This window comes from Camelus dromedarius, chromosome 3 (genome assembly GCF_036321535.1).
Source record: "Camelus dromedarius isolate mCamDro1 chromosome 3, mCamDro1.pat, whole genome shotgun sequence".
In the NCBI taxonomy this organism is placed as follows: domain Eukaryota; kingdom Metazoa; phylum Chordata; class Mammalia; order Artiodactyla; family Camelidae; genus Camelus; species Camelus dromedarius.
In genome coordinates, this window is record NC_087438.1 from 25,812,785 (window position 1) to 25,834,119 (window position 21,335).

At 36.3% G+C, this 21,335-nt stretch overlaps 1 protein-coding gene across 8 annotated transcripts in view; it reads right to left on the reverse strand.

The window, feature by feature from the left end:
• Positions 1–21,335, reverse strand: part of CPLANE1 (ciliogenesis and planar polarity effector complex subunit 1) — a 94,993-nt gene that overhangs the window by 27,610 nt on the left and 46,048 nt on the right. For 7 of the 8 annotated variants that reach the window (XM_031444124.2, XM_031444117.2, XM_031444105.2 and 4 more), the window contains 15 exons: positions 19,751–19,899; positions 18,967–19,130; positions 18,379–18,461; positions 17,308–17,387; positions 16,099–16,176; positions 14,469–14,661; positions 11,847–12,137; positions 10,896–11,666; positions 9,491–9,657; positions 8,263–8,395; positions 7,348–7,402; positions 4,707–4,811; positions 1,795–1,866; positions 816–925; positions 296–485 (listed from right to left, as the gene is read on the reverse strand). In XM_031444124.2, coding sequence (XP_031299984.2) covers positions 296–485; positions 816–925; positions 1,795–1,866; positions 4,707–4,811; positions 7,348–7,402; positions 8,263–8,395; positions 9,491–9,657; positions 10,896–11,666; positions 11,847–12,137; positions 14,469–14,661; positions 16,099–16,176; positions 17,308–17,387; positions 18,379–18,461; positions 18,967–19,130; positions 19,751–19,899 — 2,641 coding nt within the window. The remainder of the gene's footprint in view (positions 1–295; positions 486–815; positions 926–1,794; positions 1,867–4,706; positions 4,812–7,347; positions 7,403–8,262; positions 8,396–9,490; positions 9,658–10,895; positions 11,667–11,846; positions 12,138–14,468; positions 14,662–16,098; positions 16,177–17,307; positions 17,388–18,378; positions 18,462–18,966; positions 19,131–19,750; positions 19,900–21,335) is intronic. The other variant, XM_010977584.3, reaches the window with a different exon arrangement.

Sequence of the window (21,335 nt, forward strand, 5' to 3'; positions counted from 1 at the left end):
AAAAATACAAAAGGCAGACAAAGACTGACTCTAAACTTTTAAACAAGGTGTTAAAATTAGCACACTGATCACCCACTGTGGATTGGGTGGCCCCGAGGAAACACAACTGTCACCCAGATTTGGGTGATGTGGCGATCAACGTTAACAGAATACTTCTAAATGTGAACATAAACATCTAAAAGTACAGTGGATTTCTAGGAGGAGAGCTCAGAGACATAAAGAGGAGTAACAACGCTATACTAAAGAATTTTTCAAAATGTTTTTGATTTGTTTAAAAAGTAGAAAGAATTATTACCTTGACTCTTAACATTATGCGGGGGAACAGCATTAGTAACTGAAGCTGCCAAATAATGTAATTCTGCAGATGAGACCTCTACGCGATCAGTTTGCTGTTTGATAATATCATCTGAAGGCTCCTCCCTGACAGGTAACTGCTGTAGATCATCAGCTTCAATGTCAATCACGTTTATGTAAGTGTGTCCAACCTGAGCCAAAACACATAAAATCAAAGAGGGTTACATTCTTTTTACTTCACATGGCCACTCTACCCTCCCCCCCCCCCAAAAAGGCTTAATTTTAAAGTCAAGAAAAGCTTCAATCAGCCTAACTTAGGGAAAGCTGCAGAAAAGTATGTGTTATGGTCTTAGTTTACAATATTTGGGGGCATAATATTTAAATCTTACATTAATTTTTGACGTTTCCAAGAAAGCTATGTAGATGAGATTTTAGCCTCACTTCATCTATACAACTGAATAATGCAGATGACCATAATAAACTTCAGCACAAAAGTATAATGAAAACTTCCAAATTAGTACCTTATCTGACACTGAAGGTGACAAAGGTTTCTCTGATATTTCAGCAGAAAGTCTGAGATTTAGATATACATCTGGAGTCAATGGCTGAGGAACATTCAAGGATTCACATTCTGAAAATTAAGGAAATAAAAATCAGGAATATAAAAAAAATCTATAAATAGCTCTAGGTCATTAACTTTGTAAGAACAAGTTAGCAACTAACAACATAAAATGTATTTGTTAAAAATCTAAGTAGAAGTTTCACAGGTATAAATAAATAAGGCAAATTCTATTCTGTTCTAACTAAATACACATTGACCACTGCTTTTCTCATGTGAGTGATTCACAAGAATAATAAAGTAAGGCATACCAAGAAAATGCTATAATTTCCTATTTCCATTTCAGACAGATTGAGCCATGTTTGTTTAAAGTTTCAATAAAATCAGATTTTAGGAAATTAATCCGTAACTAATTTTTTTATTTTCAGCACTGTTTCTTGTTATTTGTTTGTTTAAACAGCTTTATTGCAATATAATTCACATCCTTTAAAACTTTACAGTTCAGTGGTTCTTAGTATATTCAGAGCTCAAAGCTAAATTTTACCACTTAAAATGCTAAACATCTAAATTTTACAAAAGTCATTAGCTTCTTAATGAAAACAGTAAAGAAGCCTGTGACGACACAGGTTAGCTCTGTGCCTTTTGTTCTAGGACTCTAATCTTATTCCCTAGCATTTTATTTTTAATCGAACATTACTTTCAAATTTCATAAGCAAAATATAACTCATTATAATATTGAGTACTGGAAACTTGGTAACAAGGCTTGTATTTAAACCATGACAACCAAAAAAACTAGAAAAAGGAAAGTGAATATATTTAAATTATCATTCTATCTCTATTACATCAATTGACTGGTTTAACTACTCTTTTAAAAGAGGTGGTAACTCTTATTTTGACATCATACAGACATAACCATGCTGTTCTCAGAAGAGAAATCACACCTGAAGTGGAAGAAATGATTTGCTGATTTTTGTGACATTCAGAAACAACTTCTTGAGAAGGAGCTTCCTTATCTTGTAGTCAATTAGGAGATTTGGGGCAAAAAGAGAAAACAGAACAAGAAAATGGATTTCACAAACAGAAAGGTAAAAATACAAATACAGATTTTTTTTAGATATTGTATATAAATAGTCATAGAAAAGTAGACTGACAGCTTAGAATTTATTTTTTTAATTAATATGGTAATTTTAGATTTTATCATTATTTATATCCTGGGCCTGATTACTTTAATGAATTACATACTCCTAGCAAATTGGCTGCCGACTTCAGAAAATTACAGAGCATTAAAGTACCTCTAAAGTTTTCTCAAAGACACATTTAAGAATGTTTCTCAAATCCACACTCATTATTTGCATCAAAAAACATCTTATACATGCTCAGACTCATTCAGAAAGAGACAAATAACAGTGAGATGCCTTTTTTTGGTCTATTGGATTGGTAAAGGCTAAATGAGTTAGCTAAATCATAGTGATAACCGCCCCCCCCCAAAAAAAAAACTCTTATGCTAGAAGTTACTCATTGAAGCATCATTTATAGGAGAAAAATACTGGAAACCACCTAATGCATTCAGCAATAAGGAATTAGTTAACTATTTTTTGGCACAGCTGGAGAAGGAATAAGCTTACCAAGTACTTTTTGATGATACAGGGAAATGTTTGGCAGAAGCAGAAATCACAGTGAAAAGCAAAGGATACAAAATATAGGTAACCCCTGTTATCCAAACTGAATCTATTCCTGAAAATTTGCTGCCTAGTCAGATACCAGGATTTTACTGAATTAGTTTAAAGTAAAAAAGATGTCCCAGATATTCCAATACTCCCAATCTTTGTTAAATAACTCTTAAACACCTAAATAACTATCTATTAAGATTTCTATTATAAAGCATTTTAAACATGACTTCTTTTTTCCCCTCCCCTAAACATCAGTTTTCAATTAACATTTAATCCATTACATACTGTGCGATATGCGATAATTCTAAACATATCAGATATGAATTATCTGTAGCACTGGAGCAAACAGGTACTACAATGTCAAGAAAGAATGAAATGATATGTTAAATATACACTCTAACTGGAGAGCATCCCAAGGCACCTGGGAAAGAACAAATACTGGGACCATGAAGTGTTAAACTATCAGGGAAAAAGCAATGGTATCTGGACAGAGAGAGTCAAGATAGTGAGAGGACACTTGTACTATTTATCATATCTAACTCTGTGAAAAGTACAAAAGACTGAAAGAAAAAACATCAAAATGTCACTTCTAAGTGGTGTGACTGCAGTGAAGTTCATCTTCTTCCTAGCTTGCTATATTATCCAAATATTCCACAATGATCATATGTTATTTTGAAATCATACCAATAAATATTATCTCATAATAATAAAAAATTAGAAGTTTAAAGAGGCACTTACAAGGTTCTATACACAGTTAAGAGAAACTGTTTCTAAATATCATAAAGGATTAAAAATAAGACCAAAAAAAAAAAAAAAAAAAGAAAGAAAAAGAAAAGGAAAAAGAAACAACAGCCCTATTTTTGGCCTTGGCCACTTCCCATCCCTCAGCAGTGAAGGTGCTGAGTTCTTTTTCCCATTGCTCTATCATAGAGAATGAAAAGAGAGAAAGAAAGAGAAAAAAGTATAATTGGTAAGCACAGTCTGGAAATCCACATGAGATACTCTGTCAGCAACGGTAAGGAATCCCCAACTTAGGTTTGAACGTGGGGTTGAAGGCCAAGAGAATACTTCACAAAAGATGTGAAAAAATGAAATCAGTGTTTGAAAATTATTACACTCAATTTTTAAAATGCTCATGTGAGAGGAGAGAAGCATGTCAGTCAAGGATGAGCATCTATTTCAGGTGGGGAAATGATCACAGTGAAGCAGAGAAGCAGCACTGACTGTGGCCGGCGATGGCTGGGAAGGAGCCAGAGTAAGCAGCGTGGCACTACACTCAGAGTAGATTCTAAACTTTTTATCTTTTTTGCTGTTTTCTGAAAATGAGCTTTTACCCTGTCTACTAGGTCCTCTGCAGAGTATCTCCTCCTGCAACGTAAGACCTCCTGATAGAAAAGTGATGGGATCTGAAAACAGCAGAAATGGGCTTGAGTCCTGGTTCCTCTGCTCATTAGCTTTTGTTGTCATGTGTTGAGTCCTTAAGTTTTTTTAAGACACAGTTTCTGTAAAATGAAGATAATGAGTCCTGCTTTGCCACAGAGTTTTTGTAAAGATAACATGAGAAAATGTGTAGGAATGTAGTTAATAAACTGAAAAATGCTTCATTAAAAAAAAAGAATTACTATAGGGGGAGGGAAATAGCTCAGTGGTAGAGCTCATGCTTAGCATTCACAGGTCCTAGGTTCAATCCCCAGTACCTTCATTTAAAAAATAATAATCATAATAATAATTAGGACAACACAAAGAGCAGAGCACTTACATTAATGAAGAAGCTTGTCAGGCCAAATTCCAAATAATAGCTCCTCCAACATTTCCTCTATACCTGGACACAGTTACATACACTCTTCCCACACTAAACCCAGTCTATTCTTCTTCCTAACTCATCTTCACAGCTTCAGGCCTCTCAATCTCAAGTATGAAATTTCAGTAAAGTAAATTAATGGAACTTTTTAACAAATACCTATTGTGTTTTAATTAAGTTATCATAAATTCAATTTAAAAGTTAATTTTAGTTTTAAATTTGTAAAGTATATACCAGGGCTGTGGGCAAGAACCTGGAATGAGTAATTAATATCACATAATTTTAAATTCTCTTTTAATCACTGTTTTGAAGAAAAAGTCAAGATATATTAAATACCACAAAATAAATGAATTTTAAAAATTAAAGTAAAATAGCACTTTACCTGGGTCTGTATTTGTACTTGCATCCTGACGTTCTATAGCTTTCTTTCTTACAGAGGCCATGAAATGCAATCCAGCTGAAGTATTTATATCATCCTGGAGCTTTTCTTAAATATAGCAACAAAATATTAGAAAAAATTAATTGAGAAACCAACATATTACCAGGAGCCTAGAAACAGAGTACCTAACTCAAGGGAGGTGAGCTGTGGGGTGTTGGGATGTATCAAAATGCACTTTCTGAATGAGGTGGTGTCTAAGCTGATCCTCAAAGGCAGTCTAGTGGAATCAAAACCAAAATTGTGGAGGACCCTGTATGCCCAGGCTAGAAACTTATTCTTCTCGCTGCTGAAGATCCAGTAGAAACTGTTAAGCAGGGAAGGAATATGGTCAGATTCACGGTCTAGAAAAACCACCCCAGCCAGTGTGTGAGAAATAAACTCAAGTGGACAAAATTAAAGGAAGGCAATCAGATAGACGAGGCTACTGCAGCAGTTCAGATAAGCATCTAGTAATGGTGAGAAAAAGAGAGCAAAGGAAGTTCTTGACAAATATATGACACAGAACTCCTTAAACCACAGGAATTTCCTGAGTGATAGGAGTATCTTCTGTTATTCATGATAAGCCCCTTTTGATACCTGAGTTTATGCTAATGAGGTGACTCTTGGCAGGCCCCTGGACAGTTTCAGAATGGGTGCTGGTCACCAGAGGAACCAACAAGCATCAGGCCACCCAACTCCCACCTTTGGATAGGGGAGAGCAGCTGAAGATGGTGTTCAATCACCAATGGCCAATGATGTAATCAGTCGTGTCTATGTAATGAGATTTCAGTAAAACCCCTGGAACGATGAGCTAAGGGGCCTTTAGGTTGGTGAGTAGGAGTATGTGCGAGGAGGGTGGTACACCCAAAGACGGTGTGGGAGTGCTGTGCCCCCAGCCCCCACCCTGCCCTATGTATCTCTTCCATTTGGCTGCTCCTGAGCTGTATCCTTTATAATGAAACTGTGATCACAAGTCAAGCACTTTTCTTAGTCCTGGTGTTGTTCTGGCAAAGTAGTTAACCTGGAGGGGGCATCACGGGAACCCCTGAATCTGTAGTTGACCGAACAGAAATGTAGGTGTTGGGAATCTTTTGGGACTGAGCCCTTAACCTGTGGGGTCTGTGTTATCTCTACACTAGTAGTATTATAATTGAATTGAATTATCAGACACTCAGTGCCAGAAAACAGAGAATCATTGTTTAAAATGACATAATACACATCCACTCCAATGACTGGAGTACTATGTGGTCATTTTATATGATGTTATAGAAGAATATCTAGTGATATGGGAAGAGATATACCTTAATACTAGTCTGTAAAAATAGTGAGTTAAAACAAGTAGAGGAGGTACTCTTTTTAAATACATGTGCATTTGTAGATATATGTGAGTAGACATTCAGAAAATAAACTCTGTTAGAATAGCACTACTAGTTATCTCTAGACAAAAGGATTATGGGAGATTTTAATATTTGTCTTATTCCCTTGTTTGTGTTTTCTAAATTTTCTCCAGTGAATACGTATTATCTTTATGAAGAGAAGAATATGTTATTAAGAATGAAAAAAGAAAGTAGTTTTAAGACAACTGAGTGGGAAAGCAGCGCACCAGATGGATCAGGAGGCTACGCAGGTCAGTGAGGAGACAGCTGCTCGGCGCAGGCACCCAGGGGCCTGATGCTGGTCAGGGGCACGGAGGAAGGGAGGGGACCACGTCAAGGACTAAGTGAAGGAGTGGGGCAACAGACAGCCACTTCCAAGGTAAAAATCTCAACCAGTCAGAAGAATGGTGCTATCACTAACAGGAAGATGCTGGTCTAAACTCTGGACTTACTGAATTTAAGGTGAAAGTAGAAAAGAAAGATGAGAGAGGGTAGGTGTATACTTGAGTGTCATCAAAAAAAAAACTTTAAGAGCCAAAGCCATGAGAGTGAATGGCCCTAGAGGCACAGGAGTGTGTGTATGTGTGTGAAAAATACTGAAGAGAAAACCCTGGGGAATGTACATTCAGTGGCAAGAAGTAAACTGACCAATTCAAGAAAGAAAATAATTCACTACCTATAAACAAGCTCTCTTTTCTGAACTGGTTCCTTTACTATGTGCATGTGTTTTCTAGGACCAGTTTGACCCTAGGCATGTTCTTCCATTATTTCCCTTTAGGCCTTATATATCAGTATCTTATTTGAGATTCCAATTAATTGCATTGCTCTACTAATAGGGGTTGGTAAATCTTTTCCATAAAGAGTCATGTATTATATGATAATAATATATTAGGCTTTGTGGACCGTATGGCCCCTTTCTCAACAAATGAACCCTGCTGCAGTGCAAAAGCCAGCACAGAAAACGTGTAAATACATGGGCATGCCTGTGTTTCAATAAAACTTGATTTACAACAACAGATATGGTCCAGATCTGGCCTGCAGGCTATAGCTTGTTAACCACGGCTCTACTGGATAACACATCAAAGCAAATACATATACACACATACACACACCATCTTGTCAAAGATAACATGAAAATAACTGTCTCATTTTTATACACATAGTTTTAGAGAGCTGATTTTAACTCTGAATGGAGACACTGTATTAATATTAATCATGCATATACATACCAAAAGAAATGTCAAAGTCATCCAACGGCTGGGAACCACAATGTTCCTGTTGCTCCTAAATGAACCCCCAAATGATCAATTAATGATTAACTCAAATACACTTATTATTTTGAAATAATATTCAATAGCTATGAAGAGTATTGATTTTTTAGGTATAGGTTAAATCCTGTAATTCTAGAAATATTTATCCTATCAAATTACTTACTCTATTGAAGTAAGTCTACAAAGGACTTCGTGAAATTCACAAGTCAAACAATTAAAAAAAAGAGCATTACCAGTTTAATGTAGTAACTAAATTATGGTATGTAATGCTCTCCTGCAGAGTAGCTTTAACACTCAAATGGTATCAAAACTGTTCATGGACTCAATATTTTAACATGTACACCTCCAGACATGTTCTTAAGGACTTGCTGAAAAAGTGTGTCTTTTAAAAAATTCACGTAAATAAAATTGTTCCTGTTTATTTAATATCTTGTTGCAAAAATAGGTAAATAAGTCACCAAATTTAGAAGGAATGTTTGAAACAATAAGATTAAAAATACAGGTTGTATAACAAACCTATGTTTGGGGAATCCAAAAGGCACCTAAAGAGACAAGTGAAACTATTATAGGAAAAACCCAAATAACACATGGTATGTGTGAAGATGTCACAGAAAAAAGCAGTGATTTCAAGTATAAAAAAGTCACACAAGCAGATGCTCTAAACCAGTTTCTTGATTCACCATCCAGCTGCTTTTCACATTCACAGCTGCACATCTGCTGTTGCACAGAGGGACTCATGTACTTACTGGCGCTAAGATTCTCCCAGTCACAATCAGAAGCTCCCAACACTCAGAAGACTAGACAAACCACAGAGACATTCCAAAGTCTGTGTACGCGCAAACTAGGGGAGAACGTATCGTGGTTTCTCGTTACCTTGGGTTTCGTAACTATTTCTGGATTATTATCATCAATGATGGAATCCTCTGGCTGGAAAGCCACACTTGGTTTTCTCCTTAGCTTCTCTGATCTTTTTTCTTGCAGCTCTTTTTCAGCTCGTCGTCTTTGCCTGTTAAAAACAATAGTGTAAAATATATTTCTGCTATATTAATAACATCAGTTTTTCGTTTTTATCATGCTAAATAGGGAGACAGTTATCACAATTACATAAATAAATTATTTTCAATGGCATTTAATTAAATTAGCAAGATGTTCTGCTAGAATACAAGCAAATACAAGCAGCAGTCAGGTCACATGAAAATTATTTCTAGCTCCTCTACTACTGAACTGACTTTTCTGTTAGTCTCTAGAATCTCAGGTTAGAGTTACAACTTTTGGACAATTTTGAAATTCTCTTTTCTGAGATTCTAAACTGGCCCCAGAAACTCTATCAGATACCTCCATTTACTATTTAAACAGCAAACTTAGTCAGTTCCACAAGGAGGAAATCCCAGCAAGGAGGAAAGAGGGCCCAAAAAAGTAAAGAGGAAACCTTACTCTGAAGGGAGTTTACCTGGAAAAGATGGAAGGAAAGAACCATTTCTGGAGACAGAGCACTGGTAGTAGATTTTAGGGTTTGATAAATGTGAATTTTTTTAAGTGTCTAGACTCGGTAATAATCTACCAGTCAACACATGTATTGAACATCCATTATGAGTAAAACACTACAAATGCTCCTCACTATAAGTCACAGCCTTGCTTTTTTTTTTTTTTTACATGCACATTTCTTAGTGCCCTGAAACAATTCACATCACCTACCCTCCTGCTTCCTCTGTGAGAGTCTGGAGGATATGGTAAGATGAATAACAATAAATGTTAGTTTAGTGTACGGGATAGTAAATGGAATACTGCATGAAACACCAAATATCTGTGCTGCAAAACATGACTGCTCATTCTGTTACAGAAAAATGTAAAAGAAACCCACAGCCTATGAATGTGAGGAAAAAATTCCTTAATAAAACGGAAAAAAAAATAGTATTTGTTTCTAACAATATAGGAATTTTCCTCATCACAGGATGTGTTCAAATGCATAACACTTGACATGGAAATTGAATATGCAATTATGTATAGGCTGGGAGATTGAACCAGATAACTTCCAGCTGGTCACTATTAATAAACTTGCAGGTATGTGATATGTTCAAATAAAATTTCACTTAAAACTTGCCTTTTTTTACTGTCCTTTACTTGTCTCACTTCAGATGATTCTATTTTGACCTTTAGAAGCTGAAAGTGTCCAGGATCACCTTGTTCAAATAAATTATGTGTTAATTTCTGTTGGCTTTGTTTAAATGCAATGACGTTTTCAAGTGGAATAAGCTGTGGTTTTTGGTACTATAAGAAAGAAACAAGGCATTGTGATTTTAAATGATAAACCTCAAATGTGCAATATATAAATTAAAAATTGAGAAAAACATTTGTTTATATTAAACTAAGATGTGCAAGAGATAGAACATAGCAAAGATAACAAATTGATTGGACTGCTAAGATGAGTATCCAGATCTTAAAGAATAAATGATTTTAGATACCATTTTCTGAAAATTTCAACTGGGCATTTTATTTCAGAAATTAAGCTAGAAGTCCTCACCTTCTTAATTTCTTTTTCATTTTGAAAATCTTCCTTCCTATAATTGAAATTATATACTATCTAGTATTTGATTCAAAATTCTTTGGAACAGGGAGAACGCAGGGGGTGCAGATTATGAAAGGAACTGACTAGCAGTATGTTGATAATCACCTATGCTGAGTGATGGTAATTCCAGGGGTCATGATACTATACTAACGTTAAAAAGTTTTTTTTTTTTTAAACCATCTCAAAACGTTTCCCACTCTTTTAATCCTTTCTTTTCTGTTCTTAAAATGTTCAGAAGAAAAGAAGGCATGGTTAGGTACATGGTTAGGAAAAGAACAACCATTTCTTTTCCAAGACCGTCTTCAAATCTTAAAAGGGCAATCAACTACTCAATTACCCAATTACTGGCTTACAAAATCAGAACCTACACAACCTAAATCTCGTAAACCGAAGGTTACAATTTTAAAGAGGATTTGGTGGGTCTATAAAGATTTAATCTTTGTATTTTAACTACTTTAAAAAGATACAGTTTTTTAATATGTACAACGACTTATAGACCTGAGTCTATTTAACAATTTTAACCTGTAATAGATTTGAAAGCAATCATCTCACAATTGCTAGGAACCTCAAACAATGTTCTCTAGATAGGCTGACAGGCATGCACACACACGTGTGCAAACATACACACACAGCCCTACACACATGAACAAGACTACTGGTCATTTTATTTTACTTATTTCTTCTCTGAGCAGAATCTCAGAAATATCTATGAGAGTCTAGAAAACTCTGGTATTGATGTACAAGAGTACAAGAGTACAAGAGAGACATAAAATCTTTAAGATACCCAAATATTATTTTAAACTAAATTTTTATGCCATTTTCAATAACAAAAGCATTATTTTTTAAAAAAGAAATGTGTAAGAGCTTTTCATTGAGTGTATATTTATGGTATGAAAAATGCAGGACTGTGCTTTTGTATCACTCTGCAAAAAATCATTACCATGTTTTCTGAGGATAGACATGAATGAAGTAGTGACAGTCCTGGGTATTTTCCTTCTTCTGCTCCAGCTCTAACAGGTATTGACGGAACTGTAACTGATGCCCTTGAGACAGAGGAAAATATAAAAGGAGGTTTAAGTTGCAGGTGCAATAATGGAAGTCCAAGGGAACTCTGAGGAGGTATCTCAAAGGGCCCTGGCTTAACATCAAACAGCTTTACTGGTTTTATAAATGTTGAAGAGTCCTGTTGAGGTGTCAGGTGTTCTTGTCCAACTTTCTGATCCAAACTCGCATGCTTAGGGATTTCAGTAATTATTGTTTCTGCCCATTTCTTCTGCTCCACTGCTTTTTCTACAGTTTCAGTATTATACTGGCTTGAATTCAAATGGGACACTGAAGAAGTGTCCATTGTACTCTTTGGCAAAGGAGGTTGGAAGAAATCAGATAATCCCCAAGCCTCTCTTGGCTGTGGCAGAGGCCTGGAGGGAACTTCTGGGACTCTTCCTGTATGTAAGGAAAGGGGCTTAAATTCATGCTTAGGCTGAAAATGAAGCAAAGGAAAACGATCACCAGGTCTGAAAGCTTTTGCAGCTGGGATAAGTTTAGGTGTCTTTGGAATGGCAGACGATGTGGACAAAAGGTGGAGGTGAGCAGTTCCATCAGGGGCTGGAGACAGTAAAGTGGTTGGTAAGCTCTGAGACGGTGCAATTAGTCCTCTGTTCTGGGGTTGGCCTTCTAATTGACAAGATGAAACACTCCCATGTGGAACATTCTGGAATTAAAAAAAGCTATTATATAAGTTTAAAATACATTACAAACTCCTTGTTTTGTAAATGATGTTCAATATGCTTTGGAGGGGGTGGAATATAGTAACTGCTAAAAAAGTTATTTACTCAAATAACCAACAAATGAACTACCAGGACAACTTTAACAGCATGATTTAAATGCCTACCTTTAGATTTCCGTTACTGCTTCCAGCAGACTGCACAATTTCTTCATGGCAGTGAGGACTGTTCTTGCCAGGCTCTCCGGTGCACTCTCCCATGGGTTGTGGGTTAATGAAAAATCTCTCCTTCAGATTTCTACTGTCTTCAACATCATTGCTCCCTCTTGTGGGGTTTGATACTTGGCTTCCCACCAAATGCACAGACTGAGGCTGCTGTAGAAGTTGATGCACACCCGGGAGGTTAGCAAAGGATGATCCTACTATTTGCATCAGGCTCATGAAATTGATCTGTTGCAGCTAGAATAAAATAATAATTAAAGAAACATCTTAATGTAATGAGAAGAACCTAAAGAAGCAGCAACAATTACCTGGGTATTCCAGAACAGTCATACTTCCGTCTTACTGATGTCTTGTCAGACCTGTAAATGCTGAGCAGGAAGCATAGCTGGATGAGTTTTGTTTTTTTTTTTTCAAAAAAAGAAAAAGAAGAATAGCTTCCTGTCTTCAAGGAGCTGTCAACTGGGAATATGAATTCATAATGAGACTTGGGACTATCTGTAAAGCAGTTTACATAAATATCCCAAGGTTCATAAAGGAGTGATCTGATGGAGTGGGTGAGGATAATGAAAGAAATCCTAAAATGGGTGTGCTGTGAACAGGTTTCAAGGCAAGAAAAAAGCAGAGATTAGCAAGCAGGTGAAAAACGAAGAATTTCTGTGGAAGAGCTGACTGAGTGAAAGGCGAGGACATGCACAGTGGCTGACAAACCCTGAATGATAAAATCCCCTGAGGGGCATTAAAAAAAATCTTGATGGCTAGGTCACACTCCACACTATTAAAATCAGAGTGTCTGGGCATATGAGCGGGATTAGTATTTTTTTGAGATGACCAGGTGATTTCAATGTGCAAAAAACCTTGGGGACCACTAACATACACACTGGCTTACAGGGAACAGGAAATTCACAGCTAATGAGAAGAGAGGCTACCACAGTAGTTCTCAAACGTCAGCATGCATCAGAGTCACCTGGAGGACCTGTTAGAGCTCTCTCTGCTGAGACCCCATCCCCAGAGTTTCTGATTCCAATAGGTCTGGGATGGGGGCCTAAAAATTTGTGTTTCTAACATCTCAGTGATGCTGGTGTTAATGGTCCAGGGCCCACACTTTGAGAACTACTGGACTTGTGAGAGTATGGTGCAAAAAGAGGGTGGTAAAGCTGGTCATGGGACCTTTCAAGCCCAAAAGAAGAGTCTGCACTTCATAAAACAAACCAACAGGGAAACACTGTAGGCTGTAAAAAAAAAAAAAAAAAAAAGTAGGTTCCCTTTAATTATATAAAAGAAATACATGCTTCCTCTAGAAAAGAGCAAAGTAGCATAAAAAAGAAAATAAAAATCATTCATGATCCTAGACCCAAAGATAACTAGCATTGACATTTTTAGTATATTTCCTTTCACTCTGTATTTTCAAAACATGATTGATATATAGTATACAAATTTGTATCTGAAATTGACTGAAGATTTTAAAACAGGAAAATAGCAATATTAAAACAATATCTGAAGAAAAATGTCTTAGAAATGCACATATAAGACACTGGAAGTGTGAAGTTCTAAGAATCTAAGGTTGGCTACACTTACAGAAATAGCAAGTGGCTGTACTGACATATGATGTGGGCAAAGAGCCAAGGGGGCATGGTAAAACACTGGATATGGGTAATGAAAGAAGATAAAGACGACTCTCTAAGACAGTGCTTCTCAGTCTTTTGTGTGCATCAGAATTATCTGGAGAACTTGTTAAATACACAGGGCAGTGACCAGCAAAGTCCCTAGGTAATCCAAACAACAAGTCTGACAAATGCTTGTGAAACTTCAAGCATGTAGACTTGGTCATGCTACTAAACAGAAAAGGGGAATAAGAGGCTCAGCAGAATGAAAATAAAATCAGTTTCAGTAAGTTCCATGGAAAGGTGAGACATGCTGAAAAAGTATTCCTATCAAGGCCCACAAGTTCAAAGAGAAAATTAGTGCCAAGAATCATCAACATGAAAATGGTATATTGCATCACATAAAAAAATATGGTAGTGAATGCAGAACACATGAAGAGAATATTAGATCTGAGGGAAATTAAAGTTTAAGGAATAAAACAGAGAAAGGAAATAATTTTTAAATTGTTGACAGAGAAAAGGGTAACCAGGTGAGAAAAAGATAGACGTCAAAGCAAACAGTAGTTTAAAATGTAGCTGACAATTTCAAACCAAGCCAACATTGGGTTGAGAGTGATAAACAGGATGTGACAGGCTGTGTTAGAAAATAAACTTTGGATACCTTTCAGCAGGAGTCCTCTCGTCTGGTTTGATTACCCCCCACCTCACTTTTGTGAGCAGCTCCACATCCCCACATCCCCACATCCCCACGAGCTCAGTAAAAAAAAAATCATGAGAAGTAGGGAACTCAGCCTAGATTCTAGGCCCTAGAGTAAGGAACTTCTGAACGACAAATGAAGAGTGCCCAAGGCAGAGAAACCCTGTAATTTTAAGTTTAACTTGTCTGTTTCTCAAAGTTTGTTCATATTTTAGAAACTTACATACATATCGTGTGTAGATTTACTTGTTTATATGGAGATGTGCTTACCTGAACTAATTTAAACATTTCATCTTGGAGCATCTGCCTAACAGAATCGGAAGAATGTGCTAACTGAGCCCTGGGTCCGTTTCTCGAGGCTGGCTGAGCTGTTGGCAGAGGTGTTTGTGAAGAAACATCGATTTCATTTGGTGCCAAAGGTGGAGCTGAGGAGGATTTATCTTTACATGCAGAGATCTGTGCACTACATGGAAGCATATAAATAAAAAACACACTAATCAAGAAAAAACAAATTAGATATTTATAATCTGGATATTTTGAGCCTACTTTTTTCTTCTACTTTAAAGGCTTTCTGGAAGTTTTCCACAAAATTTGAACCCTAACGCCTATCTCACTGCACCCTGCAGGCCCCAGATACATTTGTCATCAGCACAGTTATTTATCCAAATGCCTTTATTAACGGACATGTTGTCTAGTGGGCCACGGCCCCGCCCTATGGTGTTACAATCCAGGACAGTTCACACATTTATTTTACTTTCCGGGTCCCTGTAGGCATCTGAGTTTGAGACCTGTGCAATCATTCTGATTAGCTGTACAGACTATGTAATTTGGCTTAGGAATGTATTTGGGGGCAGATAAATTTAATAATCCAGAGTGGAATCAAGAAAACTAGGAAATGTATGGGTTAAAAAAATGTTTAATTCTGGGATGGGTAAAGCAAACCCCTGCTGATCGTCATTAAACATGAAACAATAGTCTTGTGAATATTTCATTTCCAAACAAATCAGAGTTCATGTTTATAATTAAACCCTAACAAAAAATGCTATTTGGAAATAAAAATAAAAGATGAAAGTAAGTTTTAAGTTAAAAAAAAAATGATTGGGGATGATTCCTTAAAACAGAGATGTTTTACTCGGTTTTCTAAGCAAATCAATTTCATAAACTAAGGGAGCAGGCACTATCACATCCAAATTAACTGATCGTCTCTAAAAAGAAAATAACACATTAAATTGAATGTAGATTTATTTGGGTTTACACTCATTCTCTTTCAGCAATAATATTTGTCTTTTATCAAGCATTTCACGTGCTTAATAACAAAACTGTGTTTGACAAATCCATGAAAAACAGGCATTTCAACTAACTTGCCTATTTTAAGACAACTTTATTGGCCTTTACTTTCTACAAGTAGCAAGGAGATAAATTCTAATTACGGAGAATTTTTCTAAAGTAAAGCTGTGCTGTATCATTCTTCTATTTCAACGTAATTTGTAAATACTATACACATTGTTCAACTGCTGTAAAAGAAGTTCAAAAGACAGAACTGGATGAATCTGTACTATGAGAGAATTCAAAGGATTTCATATGCTATTAGAAATCTCTTACAGGCTGAAAATGAGCAACAACTACATCATTCAGTAATGAATCAACTACTTTTTTTCAGAAAAGACTTGTTCTAAAATAGTTCTTTATGTACTCTTTCAATAACAAACTTAAAGGTGTCAGAAATGTGTATCTATTTCAATGTGTATCTCACTTTCAATGCTTAATACTGCTTTCATTTTATTTTTCGGTTTTGGCCAAGATGCTTAGTAATTATTTCAAAACGGTACAGTAGGCATAACTTCATTCTCTTATCTACTTGTAATCATATCAAAATGGTGCAGCACCCAGAAATTCTTACCTAGAAACTTCTGAACTTGTATCTACACAAAATGAATGAGGAATGATGTGCTCAGGATCTGAAAAGGCTTCAATCATACTGTAATTAAAGATGAATAATCAATTAGGAAGCAAGATATTCTTCACATCATCTAAGGTACAGGTGATCTAATGCTCAACCATCTAAGAGTCTAACCGTCCTCTAATCTCCTATGACGCTTAGCTCATAATTATAATCTGTTTACATCCGTCCCCATAGCAATTAGTAACAGATTCAAACAAAAGCAAAGAATATGTCTGTATGGCTTAACAAACAACTTGAACACTACTAAGCACTCGGCAACAGAAATAACAGAATCTAAAATAAGGGGAAATGAAGTTAGCTGGGACCGCAAACTTCACTTAGGAAGAGGCAGACACTTTGCTCAGGAACACTACAGACCCCGTTATCACACCTGCAACTACAATGACTAGTTTTTTACTAATAGAAATATCAATATTACTTATAAAGGCACAGGACATTAAACATATTTGTTTTGTTAATTATCCACAGAAAAACCAAACAAAATTTATATATGAGAAGAGAAAGAAAATCTAATTATGTTGCTCCTCTTATCCAAGGTAATTCTAAAACTCTAAAACTTCAAAAACTCTAAAAATGAAGAAATCATGCTCAAACTACAACAAATGAAAACCGCCTCCAGCTCTCCTTGAAGCAATGATAAGCTAGCTAGCAGAGCACGTGCACATCACAGCCCTATGGACAGTGTGTACATCACAGCCCTACGGACAGTGTGGTTCTCATACCACAACAGTGAAAGATGATATATATATATATTATGACACATAATGATTATTCATTTGGTCCAATAAAGTGGAATGAGTATGGAAAAGTAGTTTCCTAATTAGCAGCTGAATACACTTTGGTCTGTTTACAGCTATATTTTACTTTGATAAGGCTGATAGTGGTAGGACAAAAGGCATTTTAGATATCATTATATCACGCTATCAAGATTTAGAAGTATAACATTTACTGAAAAATCATCACTGCCATTTCTATTAAATTGAAGTTACAATTTCACTAGGAACACAATATCATCATAAAATATATATTGTAAATTATGAGGGAAAAAAAACCCTCTTCATCAAGTGAATCCCAGATGAACCTTGGCCTTTGTTCAGTGAGGTAAACAAGGCAGTTGTAATCACTTTCACACTTTCCCCCCCTTACCCTTTCTGTTCAGCTGATTTTTTCTCCATGCATGTCTCGAACAGTTCTTCCCTTGGACACTGAACTGCTCCTGTGGAATGCTGTTAAAATTAATAGTACCCCACCCCCCAGAAAAAAGAAGTGAAACAAACAGCTGTTACTGTCTTAGGTATCTTGAGTTTCACATTAGCCACTCGCCTAAAAACCACCTAAAAGCAAGTGAGAAACTAAACATTAAAAGGTTCTCCCAGTCCTGCTCTAACCAGATCTTTATACTTTTATGTCTTTAGCCCGAAACCACTGAGCATATTAGACTACAAAGCCAAATGATGTCACTAGAAATCATTTACAAAGTACTCACAAATACACTGTAAACTACACACACACATCACTACGTAAGTAAGTACAACTGACGTCTGAACAACACGATTTTGAACTGCACAGGTGCACTTATACGTGGATTTTTTTCAATAAATAGAGTAGTACACGATCTGGGGTTGCTTGGATCCCCACCTGTGCCTGGAACCAATACTCATGGACACCAAGGGACGAATGGATGTGGCTTTTTTCACTGTATGGGAGGGGTCGAAGCCCCTAACTGCCACATTGTTCAAGGGCCAACTGTGCATTGTAAAAACAACTATAAAATTAGAAGAAAAAAAAAACCTAACCCTTTTAAAAGATATTGTTTTAATAATTAGAAATGTCTGTGTGTTCTGCTTGGAAATCCAGTGTATACAGTTTTGAGAAAACAAATAATACATAAAAGTGCACATATGTGCAAAATCTGCATACTTACATTCATACATGTATACACATACATACATGCTGAATTACACATTTTGAATATGGGACACTTTCATCACTCTTAATTAATTTACTATAGCAGCTTATGAAATTAAACTTTCATTGCCTGAAATTATTAGATATCTTACTAATAACAGAATTTCACTGAAAGAAAAATGCTACAAGACATGGGTAGACTCCACAATCTACAGTATACTTTTAAGACATTACAGCCTTGGTTGGATACATTGAATATAAACACTTAAATATAATTTAAGTTACTTTATCCACTATTTATAGACTTACTTCTTCTAAATGCTGTGGTGAAGTCTGCATACAAAAGGCAATATTGGGACTTTCAATGCTTCCAACAGGTTCTTTGGCATCCTCTATAGGGAAACAAGGAGAGAGAGTAAACTGACCTTTAGAAAGACAACTTACTTTTTAGAAGGTTCAGGAATATTACAGGAAACAAATAAAATGGCAGAAACATTTTAATATCCTCCTTAGAAAAATATCTTTTAAAAACACGTAGAGACAACCCCTCTTCATCAAGTGAATCCCAGGTAAGTCTTGACAGGCCTCATACCAGTGTGTATAATTCCATATAAAGCTCTGAGAATTTCTGTTTTAAGGAAGACTGCCAAGGAAAGGTTCACAGAATTGGTTCATAGAAATGACGACAGCCATAATAGTTACACAAGCAAGGTAAAAGCCCCCCAAATTGTGAATTCAGGTTATGAGTTAATGTGCTCAACATTTCATAAATATTACATTCTCTTTTAATATCTGGCTTTAGGACCAATTTAGATATAAGACTAACTTATCGCAGATAATCATTCACCCATATCAAATCAGTAAGGCCAAACAAAAAGATCAGCCAAATGAACTGACCTTCATAGTCTGATGGGTATATCTCCAGTTCCTCCTGTGCAAATGTTTCAACTTCTAAAAGATTCTCAGCAATATCTACAAACTCTTTTTCAGTATCATCAGTGACAGAAATCATCTCATCATTGGTTTCTTTTATTTCAGAATTTTTTGTCTCAGTTGGCATCCTATGGATAAAAATGATGCAGTTAAAATTATTATAACTCATTCTCGGAAACAAAGAGGTTGCTGTCAATTGATTCAGTCTACTGAAAAAGAATGAACTTAGCCATCACACTTACAAAGTCTTTTGCTTTTAACCATATATGGTTCATAGCAGAAGGCTAATAAAAGGCTGCTCAATGAATAACTGAAAGTCTCATTTTTATTTACTCAAATATGAGAATAATTTCAGCTTATCTAAATGTGCCATTTTCACAAAGGAATCTTTCTGCTACCAAGGCTTCATCTTTGGTATTCAAAGATACATTAATCATAGTATCACTTAATATGTAAAGATGGATGAAATGATTAGTTCAACTTCCTCTGACACAGGACATCAATAAATATAATAAAGGGACCTCTTGCAATGGATTAGCTGCTCTCTCAGAAGATACAAGCTAGACTAACAGGGAAGAAACAAAATTTGTAATCAAGTGTTAAAGCGCTTCGGAAAGCACTTGCTTCCTGCTTCTCCAGTTCAAAGAAATGTTCATTTCTTTAACTTTCAAGGGTTCAGTTCTCCTTTAAGAACATACAGCTTCAAACAAGATATCCACTGAAAAGGAAGGTATAATTGGCGACTTACTTCAAGATACTCTGACAAGATTCATTTTGATCATTTCTTTCCTCAGCCCCACCTTGGGTGGATACTGCAACCAAACAGCCAGCATCTGCTTTACAGTCACTCTCTACATCGGGCCCGGTCTGAGGCCCAGGGTAATTATTCTCTGACACCTAAAACAAACCATTTATAGTATTTAGAATTCATTATTGAATCCCTTACTGTTCATTATATTTTTAGACTATTAATACTTTCTACAGAACTTCTCCTGATTGCATCTCTTATTCACTTATCAAGTATTTACTGCATTTCTAAAACTTAATACTCGATGCTGAAGCAATGACCAAGTCTTTATTCCACCTAGAAAAAATGAGCCTACCTACACAGTATTCAAAAGAAATCAGCCTTACAAACTTGTAAGGTATATTACCAATGTTTTCAGGCCACAAAACAATAGCAATAAAAATATAAAGTTACTTTCATTTAATTCTCTTTACTATTATAAAGGCATTAAGTAATTATTTCAAAATGACATTGTGGGCAAATTTATATGCAGCTAAAAATACAAGGGATGTATCTCTTTTGTGTTACTTAGAAATTTAGGTATGCATCACTTAGAAACACAAAGATTTCAATGACAACAAATATCACAGTATCTTCTAAACTACCTTAGGAAAACAGAAAATTATCTCAAAAAAACCCACAAAAAGAAAACATAAAACAAACTCTCACACACACATTCATACTCTTCAACCTAGAATAAACTAAAAATTTAGAATGAAGGCACTTCAAAACGGAACAAATGTAGAAACTAAAAGTGTAGAGCGGGTTGACCAAGATGGCAGCATAGGAGGCTCCTGAACTCCTCTCCTCCCACAGACACACTGAACATGCAACTCCACACGGAGCAATTACAGCTGAAAGGAATCCAGAAACTTGCTGAGTGACTCCTACACATTAAGTGAATGAAAAAATACTCATGTTGAAACAGGTAGTTAATGTTGAGACGCAATCTGACCATAAACCTGAACCATGGGAATAGTACCCTACAAGCAGGAGGGAATTCCCAACTCCCAGCTTCTAAAAAGCAAAGAATTTGGACACCATATATATTGCCCCAACTTTTAAGACTCCTACTTGAGGGACAGGCCTGCAAAACACCTAGCTCTGAAAGCCAAACAGGCTAGCATCCATGAGACTCCAAAGACCATAGCAAACAAAGAAGCCGTTATTAACAAATATTTGAGCACTCCCTGCAGCTATCCCCACAGGGCTTAGCACAGAGGGGCAGGCACAAGCACCTATCTTCCAGTCTTCCCCTGGAAGGAGTCCATCTGTACACTCTGAAAGCTGCTGCCTGAGGGTCCAGTGCCTGAATACACATCTAGGCTACAGTCCTCCCCAGAGACCAGGGGAGTTAATGGACACCTCCCCCACCTTCTCCATCTAGACTGCTCCAAGTCGCCAGTACCTCCCTGGAAGGAGTTTGGACACATATCTGGTGCCCTAGTTTTTGCAGCTGCTGACTGAGGGACAGGTTTTGTCTCTCATAGTCAATAGGGCTTATATTCACAAGGCATACAGGACTGTAGCAAACAAAGAAGCAGTT